The 12,952-nt window shown below is 42.7% G+C and overlaps 1 protein-coding gene across 1 annotated transcript; it reads right to left on the bottom strand.

Moving 5' to 3' along the window:
* Window positions 1–88: 88 nt before the first annotated feature.
* On the bottom strand, window positions 89–12,052 carry LOC110078560 (galanin peptides). Its single transcript, XM_078377004.1, has 5 exons — window positions 5,047–12,052; window positions 3,304–3,358; window positions 2,112–2,201; window positions 1,924–1,998; window positions 89–1,204 (listed from the first exon to the last, which is right to left on the bottom strand). The coding sequence occupies exons 1-5, from the start codon at window positions 5,128–5,130 to the stop codon at window positions 1,158–1,160; spliced, it is 351 nt and encodes a 116-aa protein (XP_078233130.1). The 5' UTR covers window positions 5,131–12,052; the 3' UTR covers window positions 89–1,157.
* Window positions 12,053–12,952: the final 900 nt, after the last annotated feature.

Genomic DNA, 12,952 nt, shown 5'->3' with positions numbered 1-12,952 from the left:
GTGCTGCTTCTAGTCTTACCCTATCCTGCTTTGAACTCAGATCTTCTTTCTAATAATGTTAAAACACATCAATGCCAGACACAACCAATTTAGAAGGAAAAGAGTTTATTCAATAAATGTCTTAGGTGTCTCCCACTTCTGCATCTCCGATGCACAAAATGCAAGCCAACATTTGTGTGTGTGTGTGTGTGAGAGAGAGGGGGGGGAGAGATTAATCAAATGGCTGTAAACTTCAGGATTATCAAGAAGCTGCCTTAAGTCAGGTTGGAATTTCTATCTGTCCAAGCCAGCCTAGCCTAACTCTTCTTTCTGTCCAGGCCATCTTAGCCTAGCCTAGCTCTTACTAGCAACAACTCTCCAAGATCTCAGGTAAAGGTCATTCCTGCCACCAGCTGCCCGACCCTTTTAATGGAGATGCTGGAGGGATTAAAATTGATGCTTTCTGCATGTAAAGCATGTGAATTACTGCTGAGGTATCACCGCTCCAGAAAGGTTCAGAGGCATGTTTAGTAAAGTGGCAAGTCTGTCAGGATTGGTGGCTTGTCTGCTATTCCCTTGTGGTACCCACAACATCCCTTTGTAGGCTGAGCTGCATTTTCCTAGTCCTATAGTAGGGCATGAGAGTGCTCATAGCTGAACACACCCATCCCCTCTTGTTCATGCTCACGTCCTCCTTTCCAGAAATCAGAACATGCAGCTATCTGTCCACAGGTCCATGGTGACATGAAAGTATGTAATAAGAACGGGGGATGATGAATAACATCATCAACTGCAGTGTAAATCCTCAAGCTGAAAGCAAGGGAAAAGATTGTTTCTAAGGATGCAGGTGAGAACGTGGAGCAGAGTTTGGAATTGTACTTTTTTGGACTATGCCTCCCAAAAATAATTTTTGCAGGCTGAGCCAGGGGTAGGAATGAAAGACTTTGTTCCAGCGAGAGACACATCTAGGGTTTCTTAGGGTGAGATGTTCTGCTAAGTGGAGAGGTGGACATTATCCACAGCATGTTCTTAAATGGTTGAATATAGTGCATGGCAGGAGAATATACTGTCTTGGTACAACAGGAATATCACTAAATTGAATGTGTGAGAAAGATAGGGAGGGTAACTATAATCCTAGCAAGCCGCTCGGAAGGGCCCAGGGTTGAAGACCCAACCCACTACTGTTGCAGAGACTCTTCCGGCTGGTGCAAAACAGCCCTTTGATCTGCAAAAGAAGGTGGAAAAGAGAGATGAGTTTTGGGGTTCCTGCCACTGCCAACCCCTCCTTCTTCTCCATGTAGCTCAAAGGTAAAGGTAAAGGTTCCCCTTGACATTTTTAGTCCAGTCGTGTCCGACTCTAGGGGGCGGTGCTCATCCCCGTTTTCAAGCCAGAGAGCCAGCGCTTGTCCGAAGACAGTTCCCGTTGTCACGTGGCCAGCGTGACTAAGGAACACAGTTTTACCTTCCCACTGAGGTGGTCCCTATTTATCTACTCGCATTTGCATGCTTTCGAACTGCTAGGTTGGCAAGGAGCTGGGACAAAGTGACGGGAGCTCACTCCGTCGCGTGGATTCGATCTTATGACTGCTGGTCTTCTGACTCTGCAGCACAGGCTTCTGTGGTTTAGCCCACAGCTCCACCACGTCCCCATGTAGCTCAGCTGCAGTCAAAAGCACTGGACTGAACAGGGATGTGGCGCCATGTCAAAGAGAACACCATCCTCAATGACTGATTGTGTGTCAACTTTATCATCAGTCTCCTGTTCAGTGTTTGTTTCTTTACAAGATTTTTTTTAGCCGTGCCATTAACAATGGTCTCTATGCCCATGGAGCTGTAGCTAGGAGAGCTTCCACACCAATCTGATGAGACTGCAGATTCTAATGAAAGATTATTGGTAATGTATAATTTGATCCCCCGCCCAGAGAACTGGCTCTTTGCCCTCACCTTGGAGGTTCAGATAAGAGAGAAAATCCATCAAAGTTTGGAAGTTGGCTTCATCTGAGGGGTGCATAGGTTGTGCTTGAAAGAACAGAAGAAATTGTGTTAGGGGGCAGTTAAGAGTGATGTACAGTACTGGAAAATGAAAAATGCAGAGAGAGAAAAAAGGGAAGCCATTGGGTGTATGGACTCACCAAAAGAATCCTGTCCTTGAGAATAGAAATTCTCCAAAGCATCCCGTTTACCCCCCAGGATTCCTTTGTCAGACAGTGTCTGGTGGGCATCTGCTTTGGGAAGAGGAGAGTAGAAGGGAAGAAGGGCTGCAGGTTACATAAAAAAGAAGAAGATGAATTACACCAAATTTATAAACTACTAGTTACTTGCCAGAGGCCCGATGGCACATTAAAATCACCCCCCTAAGGTAGCTGGCAGGAAGTGTTCCAAAAACTGGAAGATAATTATTTCTTTTCCCTTTGGCCATCAGCATACGTACCTCAAACAGATTTAAAAAATAAGTAGTAGTTATTCTTGTGGACTAGCACCTTGTGCAAATTTAACTCTCAGGTCTGGTTGGATTACACCAGAGAAGAGAACTGGATAAGGGGAGCCCTCCAGAGGTTGCTGAAGGCAAGTCTCAGCATCTCACTGTCATTGCTGTGTTGTCAAGAATTGATAGGTGTTGTTGTCCAAAGATATTTAGAAGACCACAATGTTGCTTGCTATAGAAAGATCTAATACATATCACTATCATTCAGCACAGTCCTCTGTAGTGTGCACCCAATTTTTAACATTCAGAGGGAGAATACTTTTAGCCAACACATTTGAGTAAACATGGTTTTGAAGCACCAGCAAAGACCTGTAAAGTATTATTTGAATACAGTGGATAACAGCACAAACAAAACGAGTGTGTATTTCACAAGCAATAAGGGCTGTTATACACCTTTTGCCTTTTGGGTGAGATTTTGCCCTTTTTTTGCCAGAGGGTTCTAAGCTGCCCACTCTCTCTTTGTGCTCAATGGAAGATACCTTACATCACAACACTATATATCCCACAATCCCATTCAGAATTCCCACTGAGTTCTTTGGGGCTCATTTCCAGTTAAGTGTCACCTTAATTTTCCCCCCTTCCCTTATAGGAGGTATGGAGAACATGTGGCCATCCAGAAGCTGTTAAACTGCAACATGCTTCTTTTCCTCCGCCTCATTCTCCTTCTATCATTTCTAGGCTGCCTTCTTCCACCGATCCCTCACCATTTGGCTCTGATACCTACCTAGATTTGATGGGAGTTGCAGTCTGACAACATCTGGAGGGATAAAAGTTGCCCACCCCTACCTTACACATTGACCACATTTTTCTACTATCAATCAAATCCTGAATCAACTTACGGTGTCCCAGCAGGTAGCCAGCGCTGTTCAGAGTCCAGCCACGCTTGTCCTTGGGCTACAGAAATAACAGTAAGAAAGCCACATTAAACTAGTTTCTCGCTATTGTCACATAGCACATCCTGTGCATATATGTACTCAAGAAAGAGAAACATGGCTGAGTGGAGTAGAACAGCTGTTTTAATCCCCTGAATTCCTGTGGCATTCTGTCACTCTGTGGCTTTCTGGAATACTAAAATGGCAGACCCCAGTTGGAGGTCTACAGAATTACCCGTTTAAGTTCCCACAATGCCACAAATTGCTGCTCCCAATCTTTGTGGCCATGGAGGTTTCTGTACATTCTATACAGATGTATCTTTCTATAGAAATGTATATCCAGCCTCTCCACTTCCCAAATACAGTACTGATAGGTCAACACTAGTAGACTGATTGTTGAAGCCAATTAAAGCAGGCTTTCTGCAGTTGCAGAGGACAAATTATGAGGGTGGTGGAAATTTATATACTATTCTATTCTATTCTATTCTATTGACTGAATGTTCTAACTAGAGTACTGTAGTTCTTAAGTGTTAGAGCAGTACAACAATGGAACCAACTCCCTCAGGAGGTGACGAGTGCTCCAATGCTCAAGGCCTTCAAGAGAAAATTGGACAATCATCTGTCAGATCTGCTTTGATTTGGATTCCTGCCTTGATCAGAGGGTTAGACTTGATGGCCTTATAGATCCCTTCCAATTCCATGGTTCTATGAATCAATCAAATTTAATGGATGAATTTATTAATCAAATTCCCATTGATTTAATGGGCCTACTCTAGTTGCAGCTTACTACTGGATTTCAATTTTATTCTCTTCTATTCACCCAAATCTTCTTGCTTAGTTATGCTGATTGAAGAGAAACTGCATAATTTACAGCAGCTAATTGCCACTGATTAACAAGGGACGTGGCGGCGCTGTAGGTTAAACTGCAGAAGCCTCTGTGCTGCAAGGTTGGAAGACCAGCAGTCGTAAGATCGAATCCACGCAACTGAGTGAGCTCCCGTCGCTTGTCCTGGCTCCCGCCAACCTAGCAGTTCAAAATCATGTAAAAATGCAAGTAAATAAATAGGTACTACCTCAGTGGGAAGGTAATGGCATTCCGTGTCTAGTCGCGCTGGCCACATGACCACAGAAATTGTCTATGGACAAACACTGGCTCTATGGCTTGGAAATGGGGATGAGTACTGCCCCTTAGAATTGGACATGGCTGGACTAAATGTCAAGGGGAACCTTTACCTTTACCTAACAAGTTCCAACTTGATTTCCTTAACTAAAAATAATAATAACAAAACACCTCCCTGAAAACTGGGAAGTGGACTGGTCCACAAAAACTCACATTTAAGGTGCCACAGTTTTTTAAATCTTGATTTTTTATTTTTGTTTTGTTTTTGCCTGATATCCGTGAACACAGAAAACCAGGCCATTTGGTAAAAGGGTGTGAGAGAATCTTTTCTCCTTGTGTATTTGTTTTCTGAATGCAGGAGATTTCCTTTTTTTAAACAAAAGAAACAGGGAAGGCTAATCAAAACTGGAATCCCCCCACCCATGGCCTGAAGTGGTACAATCCACACTACTCACTTTGCTTCTACAATACTGCATGGGTAGGTAGACCAGATAAGACCATTTGTGATGGGGATGGAGGTACCAAGGGATGGCTCACTTCCAAATATGTTTGACAAGATTAGTTGGGCAGAGTGTCTTGATAAAACTTACCAAAAGTGCCATTCCAAAGCATTCTCCAAAGAGCCCACAGAGGAGCAAAGAAAAACAGAAGATGTACCGAGAGCTGTTCCACATCTACACACAAGAAAGAATAGGAAAAAAGGAAACATTCTCTGTTCTGGTATCTAAACTCACTTTGTTCCTTTAGAAGAACACATTTCCTATCCAGGAAAACAGGATGAGAATAGAAAATTAGGGTGTGACCACACTGGCCCTTTTGGTGTGGGCTTGTGTGGTTGAAATAGGGTGGTCTGAGGTAGGGGAGAGGAGCGATATGCATTTGGTGCAATCCTCATGTCCAAACAGCATATCAACCGCAAGCAATCCTCTGGCTCCTCCTGCTGTCAGTTAAATTTCACTTCCCCTGCCCCCCCCCATTTGGAGGATCAGGGGAAGTGAATTCTTTTTTCCTGTAGTAGACTATTGCTGATGTACTGAATCACTTCAATTAAACTGGGATTTTTTTCTTTGCCTCGTTTGTAGTGCCAGATGAGAAACTGTGCACAGCTGTGATTTCAATTGGCATGCCACACAAAGGCAAAGAATTTTTTTATTAATAATCTAAATTATTCAGTGCAACCGCACAACCATTTTCAGTGGGGGGCCCTGGAACATTTGAAGGAGGCTTACAGTCTAGAAACAGTTCTTCACATGCCACTTTATAAGGTTTGTTATACAACTTATACAATCCTGATTCGGCCTGTACTGTATTTCTCTCATATTGTATTTATGACCTTAGCCAAAATATGGTTCAGAGTAGCTGGGATTCTAGTAGCGTTAAAAAACAAAAAACAAATTCACTTCCCCCTCCTCTCTGTAGAAGAGCATGGAGATTGTTCTATTTGTCGATATCCTGAGACGCTTGTTTATTAAACTACTTCATGAAAACAACAATTGAAACCAGAAAAAGCCTTATTTATTTATTTATTTATTTATTTATTTATTTATTTATTTATTTATTTATTTATTTATTTATTTATTTATTTATTTATGCATGCTCCCCCACAACACACCGAACAGCAGGCCAAATGCCTGTCTGAATGAGCCCTTATTTTCTGAGAAAGTCCTAAGTAATGTGCTAGAGCCATTGATGCCAATATATATATATATTTTCTCTCTCTTTTGTTTTCTTTCATTCATTTTTTTCTTTTTCTTCTTTTTTCTTCTCTTCTTTCTTTCTTTTCTTTTTTCTTTTTCTTTTTTTTCTGAGGTGGGGTTTTGGTATCATATATCATTAAACATTTTCTGGAGCACTAAAGAGGCTTGCAAAACCTGCTTAAACCACAGACAAGCACAGGATAAGTGCTTCTCCTGAGGGCAATCATGCTTGTTATCATACATCTTTTAACACTTTTTAAAAAATATGTGTCTGGCTTTCCACCAGAGACCAGTTGTCAGTGGCTTGAAAGGAAAACTTGGATAAATTCCCTTATTTAAATTTAAAAAAAAAGATATCCAGAATTTCCCAGCAGGAATGGCCGTTGGTTTGGCCCCTGGAAATTTTATGACATGTAATCCAAAAATGTAAATGGTCCAGAGTAGGCAATTTTGGGTTAGATCAGTGGTTCTTAACCTTTGTTACTCGGATGCTTTTGAACTGCAACTCCCAGAAACCCCAGTCAGGACAGCTGGTGGTGAAGGCTTCTGGGAGTTGCAGTCCAAAACTCCTGAGTAACCCAAGGTTAAGAACCAGTGGGTTAGATCAATGGTTAGGGACCTTGGGTCCCCTGACTTTCTTGGACTGCAGCTCCCAGAAGCCTTCACCACTAGTTGTGCTGGGAAGGGCTTCTGGGAGTTGCAGTCCAAGAACATCTGGGGATTCAAGTTTGGGAACCACTGGTAGATGAACAAATAAGGTGGGAGGTAAAAAGTCCAAATTTTGGAACATTTTAAAGATTAACAGTTTTGTTTCAGTGTGAGCTTCCGTGGACCACGGTTAGTCTTTAAAGTGCAGTGTTTTGACCCCCGCCCTTCTTTTGCCAACAGATTGAGATAAACTAATGTGGTTCCATCTTTGGAAACATGTCAGAGTTTGTTATAAGACAGCTTTCCACATTCTGCATAGACAGCACATACTCTACCACTATGGCAGTGCCATGAAAATTAAATTACCTGATGACTCAACAACTCATGGATCTTCATCATCACCCTCTTAGAACCCACGATCCACCTTGCAGGCTACTCGAACACTATTTATTTATTTATTAGACAGACTTCTGTTATCACCTTTGTTCCAAAGAACCTGAGGCTGTCCACCCGATTCTCCTCTCCACCCCCACTTTACCTTCCTAATAACTCTTGTGAATTGGGGCAGGCTTTGACTGGCTCAAAGTCACTCCATGATTGACACAGCTCTGTTGATACCTGAATGAGGAGTCCCTCATTCCAGCCCTGCACTCTAACAGCTATGCCACAATGATTCTCATCATCCTTCTGAAATATGTGGACACCTGAAATGTTTCAAGGTGTACCACATTCTGGCTAATAGGACTTGGGTGTCTTTTACCTACTACGCACGGGGCGGAAATCCAAGACTTGAAGCCTTTCCTATCACTGCTTTATGTCACAAAAGCTGTGTTCTTTGAATTTTTGCCTCCCTCACTTGGAAAACAAGGGGCAACTTTACCGTATTTTAGTTTATGAGCTAGTGTCACCATCAACAATCCCCAGACAAAGTCCTTCAAATCCCCAAACCCTCCATCATAGATGTGAGAGACACATACCTTGAAATCTGCCTCCAGCTGCTGGGTCTTTTGATCCCCAAAACAGCCAGGGATGCTAGATTTATAGATGGAAGAAGCTCGGATTTGGGTGCGTCATTACTCCACAAACAAAGCATGTGGGGATGTCAGCATAATTGACTATAATGGTCCCCTGAGGTCCAGCTAGATAAAGGGGGATAGAGATGTTCCAATCTCTTTTAATGTGTAATTTATTCTCATCCTTTGTCAGAAAATGATTGGAAATTGGAGGTAATTAGCCCTAATTGACTCCTCAAAGTGAACTGGAGGAAATGATATATAGATTCCATGTTACACTGCTGTTAATGAAGATGGGGAAATTTAAAGTCTTGAGGACTGCCTCTCCCTTTTCTAAATCCATTGCTCTTTCCAAGCACTTTAGCCCGCTTCACATGTTACACGATTAAATTTGCACTTCTGAATGCATGCATGCTCACGCTTTGCTGTATGTGCATGCACCCAGAAACCAAGAATGGCCATAACTTCCCAACACAATTCAAGTTATTGTGCCACTTTTATTTCTTCACGAACAACTGCAACTTCAGGTTCATATTCCCTAAATATGCTTTCTAATGTTAACTGGCTCTACTCATCTGTGTGTCCCATTGGTTTAGTGCTTTAGATATCTGGCTACAGAGCCAGAGGTCGGTACTTCCTGCAGCTTCCAACTGCACCTTCTACAAAAAGAGCCAGCCTGTGTAGCCTTGGGCAAGCTGCACAGTCCAAGGGTATTCCCAGAAGAAGGGAAGTGTAAACCACTTCTGACTGTACGTAGAAAATCCTGAAGAGAGTCACCATAAATGAGAATTAAGATGATGGCACATGATTATTATTTATTACTCATCTGTGTAGTTCTGTGTAGGACAGGAGACATCCTTCCCCACCAGAATACTTGTTGACTAGATTCTCACCCTACCAGTCCAAGAGCCACCCGTACTATGTACTATCAGGTTAACTGTACAGTGGTTCTTAACCTTGGGCAATCCAGGTGTTCTTGGACTGTAATCCGCAGAAACCTTCCCCACCAGCTGTGCTGGCTGGGATTTGTGGGAGTCACAGTCAAAAAAATACTTGGGTTATCCAAAGTTGGGAATCACTGATATAGAGGCGTCTGGACCCCTCCAGAAATGTTGCACCAATTTACAAAAACACATCGACAAGCTAGAAGCTGTTCAAAAAAGGGCAACCAACATGTTGAAAGCTTTAAGATGGTGAAAACTAAGTCCTAGGAGAAATGGCTAAGGGACATGAGAGAAGAAACAATCCAGAAATGAGATGCTATCCATCGTCACATCTTTAAAGGCCTGTTGCACAGAAAATGGAGCCAGCTTGGTTTATGCTGTTCCAGAGAGGAACTGAATCAATGGGTTAGTATTTCAAGAAAAGAGGTTTCAACTATGATTCAGCAGCCCTTCTTGATAGTAGCTACCATGTGGCAGTAGAACAGACTGCCATGGACGATGGTAGACTCTTCTTGTTGTGGGTGATTTAGGTGTGGATTTCCTGCATCAACAACCACAGAAACCAAAAATACTAGAGGGAGTCTTCTCTCTGTGGTACAGGATCTGGTCAAGGGAGATCTGGCTACCTCTATTAGTAATATCCTTTTGCAAGCATTTTCATTGCAATACATTTTTATACAGAAGAGCTTTGGGTTTTTAGTCTGATTTTGATGGATGTGATGCTTTCTTCTTCTTCTTTAGTTTATTTACTTTTATTACAAAATGTTTTTACGCTTTACTTTTCATTTCTGCAGTTATTCGCTGCCATGAGTGTTAGATGTACATAAAATAAAATAAGTCACTGTTGCTGTGTGCTGCAGGGTCAATGAAAGGATGCCTCTGAGTACAAGTTGCTTTGGAAGAAGCAAGAGGAGACTTTCGCCTTCCTCCTCTTCTGTTGTGGGCTTCCTGTGGGCATTGGATTGGCCCCTTGCATTACAGTATCTTGGCAAAGACAGGCCTCAGGCCTGATTGAGCACAGTTGAATCTCATATTCCTATTTTAGCACCCCGCCCATATAGTCTCCGCTCAGAGGAAAGAAAGATCATGGTACGTGTTTACTTTCTTGGTGCTGTTAAAGGCAGAGGAACATAGTCAGGACTCACCCTGTCACAAAGTGGAGTGAGATGGTGTTTACAGGCAACAGATGCTGGGCGAAGCCTGGTGATGGCAAACTGGCAGGGCAGGAAGAGGCATGGGCTTCAGTTTTGAGTCCAAACTTTAGAGGCGCTGTCCAAGGTACTAAACCGGCTTGGGGAGGGTAGTGTTCATCACTTTAGATATCTCCTGCAGAGGGAATTTACTGCCCCTAAGAAACTGGATTCACCAGCTTCTATCAGGCAAGAGAGCATTGGAGGGGAGAGCGATATACGCTAAGCCGTTTACCTGTCACCTCCTAAGCTAATCTGATGTTTTTGAAGCTCCAGTCCTATCAATCTAGAGTTTAAGATTCACCTGCCAATCCTGTTGACTTTTGTTCCATGTCTTTGCCTCAGGCGCACACACGCACACACACACGCACACACACACGCACACACACACGCACACACACGCACGCACACACACCTAGCGCCATCTTCATAGGGATCAGACCTCTTGGATCCAGAACACAACCCTGTGTCCAAGCCCTGGAATTATCTGTACTATTTCTCTTGTTATACACAATAATCATACAAGAGTGTCATCGATATATGCAACAGAGCCGACAGATAAAAATAGGTTCTTGCTTCCTGCTCTCTGTCCGCTTACGAAATGAAAAACGCAGAATTTGGAAGCATTATTTTTCTGAACCATTTCAGAGGATTCTGGGAACTGTAGACCAAAAAAGTAAATTTTTCAAGCTTTGGCAAAGGAAGGATGAGAGATAAGGAGAGTGGGGGTTTAATGAGAGTAAATGACAATCCTCTTATTTAAAGCTTTATTTTTTTTTTTATTCATTTGTTTAAAATATGTTTATTCCACCTTATGGATTCTTCCCCATAAAAGGATTCAAGGCAGCTTACCTCATTTTTTTAAAAAAAGCTAAAAACAATAAATTATTCAAATATTTTTTAAAAGAATTAAATAAACATTGTATTAAAAATGTTAAATAAAAGCATTATTAAAGCGGATTGAAAGCAGGAAAATACTAACCATCCCGATTTTAAAACCCCTCTTAGACAAGCCTGCCTGAAGAGAAAGGTGTTTGCCTGCTTGTGGAAAGATAGCAAAGATGGAGACAGCCATAATATTTTCCCGTATTATTGAATTCACACAACACTACATTCCTGCCAGGGGATGCTCTTGACAGTGCTTCGTTATGTCTCCCCAGAGCCTACACTGTGTGTCTAATTGGCATTCTGCTTGCTAGAGCACAAGGATTTTCGTCTTTCCCCACATCTGCTTTAACCTTAACAATGCCATTAGAGCTGTTGTGTGACCCCCAGCCCTAATCTCATGAAAGGTCCTCTCAAGAGCTTTGTGAAGAGCTTTCGGGATGAAGAGGTGGCTGGTAGTCAGGATTCCAGGCTGTTTGCAAGGGAGGGCAATGTCTAATATAGCAGAACTTTTCCGTCACAAGCTAATAGGCACTCAAGGAGATAAAGAGGCACTTGAGGCCTCTTCTCATAACATGTGAAAAGCATACTTGTGCTTCTACTTGTGTCACAGTCAGTTGTCCTGGGAAGGGACTAACAGTCGGTGGAAGCAGCGAGTCTACTGAGGCTTGTTGTTGAAAGCAGTTAGCCATGTTCTGTCAGTTTGCTGTTAGATCTGTTCAACTGTAAGTAAATAGCTTTTATTCTTTCTACTTCAAATGTCTCAGAGTGAGTTACCGAGACTGTACATGCCATATGATGAGAAAAAGGGGTAGACTATTCTGGGGAACTCAAAGCTAGTTTTGCTGTGTGGATCCCTGTACTTTTGCTACACAGCTAGAGGAATTTATTATGGTTGTTTTTGGTTTTTCAGGCTGTTTGGTTGTGTTCTGGAGGTTTTTCTTCTTAACGTTTCACCAGCCTCTGTAGCCAGCATCTTCAGAGGACAGATGCATTTATTACTTTTTATTTATTTCTTAGATTTGTATACCGCTCCATGAGTGCAAAGCACTATTCTACGCATTTTACAGTATAATAATAAAACACAACAAACAATGGGATTAAAAGTAAAACCGGTAAGAGAAAAACCAGAAACTACAAGAAGCGTGATCTCCAAATAAAAGGCAGCTCACGAGACATACAAATCAGGCAAGGTTGCATTGGAAGGCTTCTTTGTAAAGCAGTGTATTCAGAAGCTTTATATTTATTTATTTATTTATTTATTGGATTTATATACCGCCCCATAGCGCTACAAGCACTCTCCGGGCGGTTTACAATTTTAATTATAAAGGCTACACATTGCCCCCCCAGCAAGCTGGGTACTCATTTTACCGACCTCGGAAGGATGGAAGGCTGAGTCAACCTTGAGCCGGCTACCTGGGATTTGAACCCCAGGTCGTGAGCACAGTTTTAGCTGCAGTACAGCGTTTTAACCACTGCGCCACGAGGCTCTTTCTAAACATTAGGAAGGCACAGCTTCACAGGGAGCTTATTCCAAAGTGTGGGTGCCACAGTGAAGAAGGTCCAGCTTCTTGTGGTTGATTTCCTGGCCTCCTTTAGAGTGGCCACCAGGAGTAGCACAGCCTGGGAGGAACAGGTGACGTGGGTAGAAGACCTTGGGAAAAGCCACTCTGACAAGTCCTGTGATCCAGACTATGAAGGGGGTTTTATGCGAGCATCAAAACTTTGAACCTGACTGGGACACAATAGGTAACTAGTGCAGGCAAACCAGACCTGGGGATATGTGATCAAACTTGCTCCTACCAGCCCCCAGTAGGGCCATCTCATTCTGGACATGCTGTAGTCTCCTGGTCAGCCTCAAGGGAAGCCCCATGTAGAGTGCATTGCAGTAGCCAATTTGGGAGATGACCTTCCCTCCATCTGGCTGGCCAACTCACAAGACATAGTGGGCTGCCAGGGTCCTCCTTCTCTGGCAGTGCTCCAGTCCAGGCAGGAGTTCGGCCTGCTCTTCCTTGCCTCCTCCAGCAACTAGGAAAGTGCCAAAGCACCACTGCAGTTAAATGTTAAGACAAAAATCCTGACTTCTGTAGAATTACAGGATGTATACAATGAAGAAATT

The sequence above is a fragment of the Pogona vitticeps genome, chromosome 6, assembly GCF_051106095.1.
Source record: "Pogona vitticeps strain Pit_001003342236 chromosome 6, PviZW2.1, whole genome shotgun sequence".
In the NCBI taxonomy this organism is placed as follows: Eukaryota; Metazoa; Chordata; class Lepidosauria; order Squamata; family Agamidae; genus Pogona; species Pogona vitticeps.
Note: the sequence above shows the minus strand (reverse complement) of the source record. Positions and strands in the feature narration are given on the sequence as shown.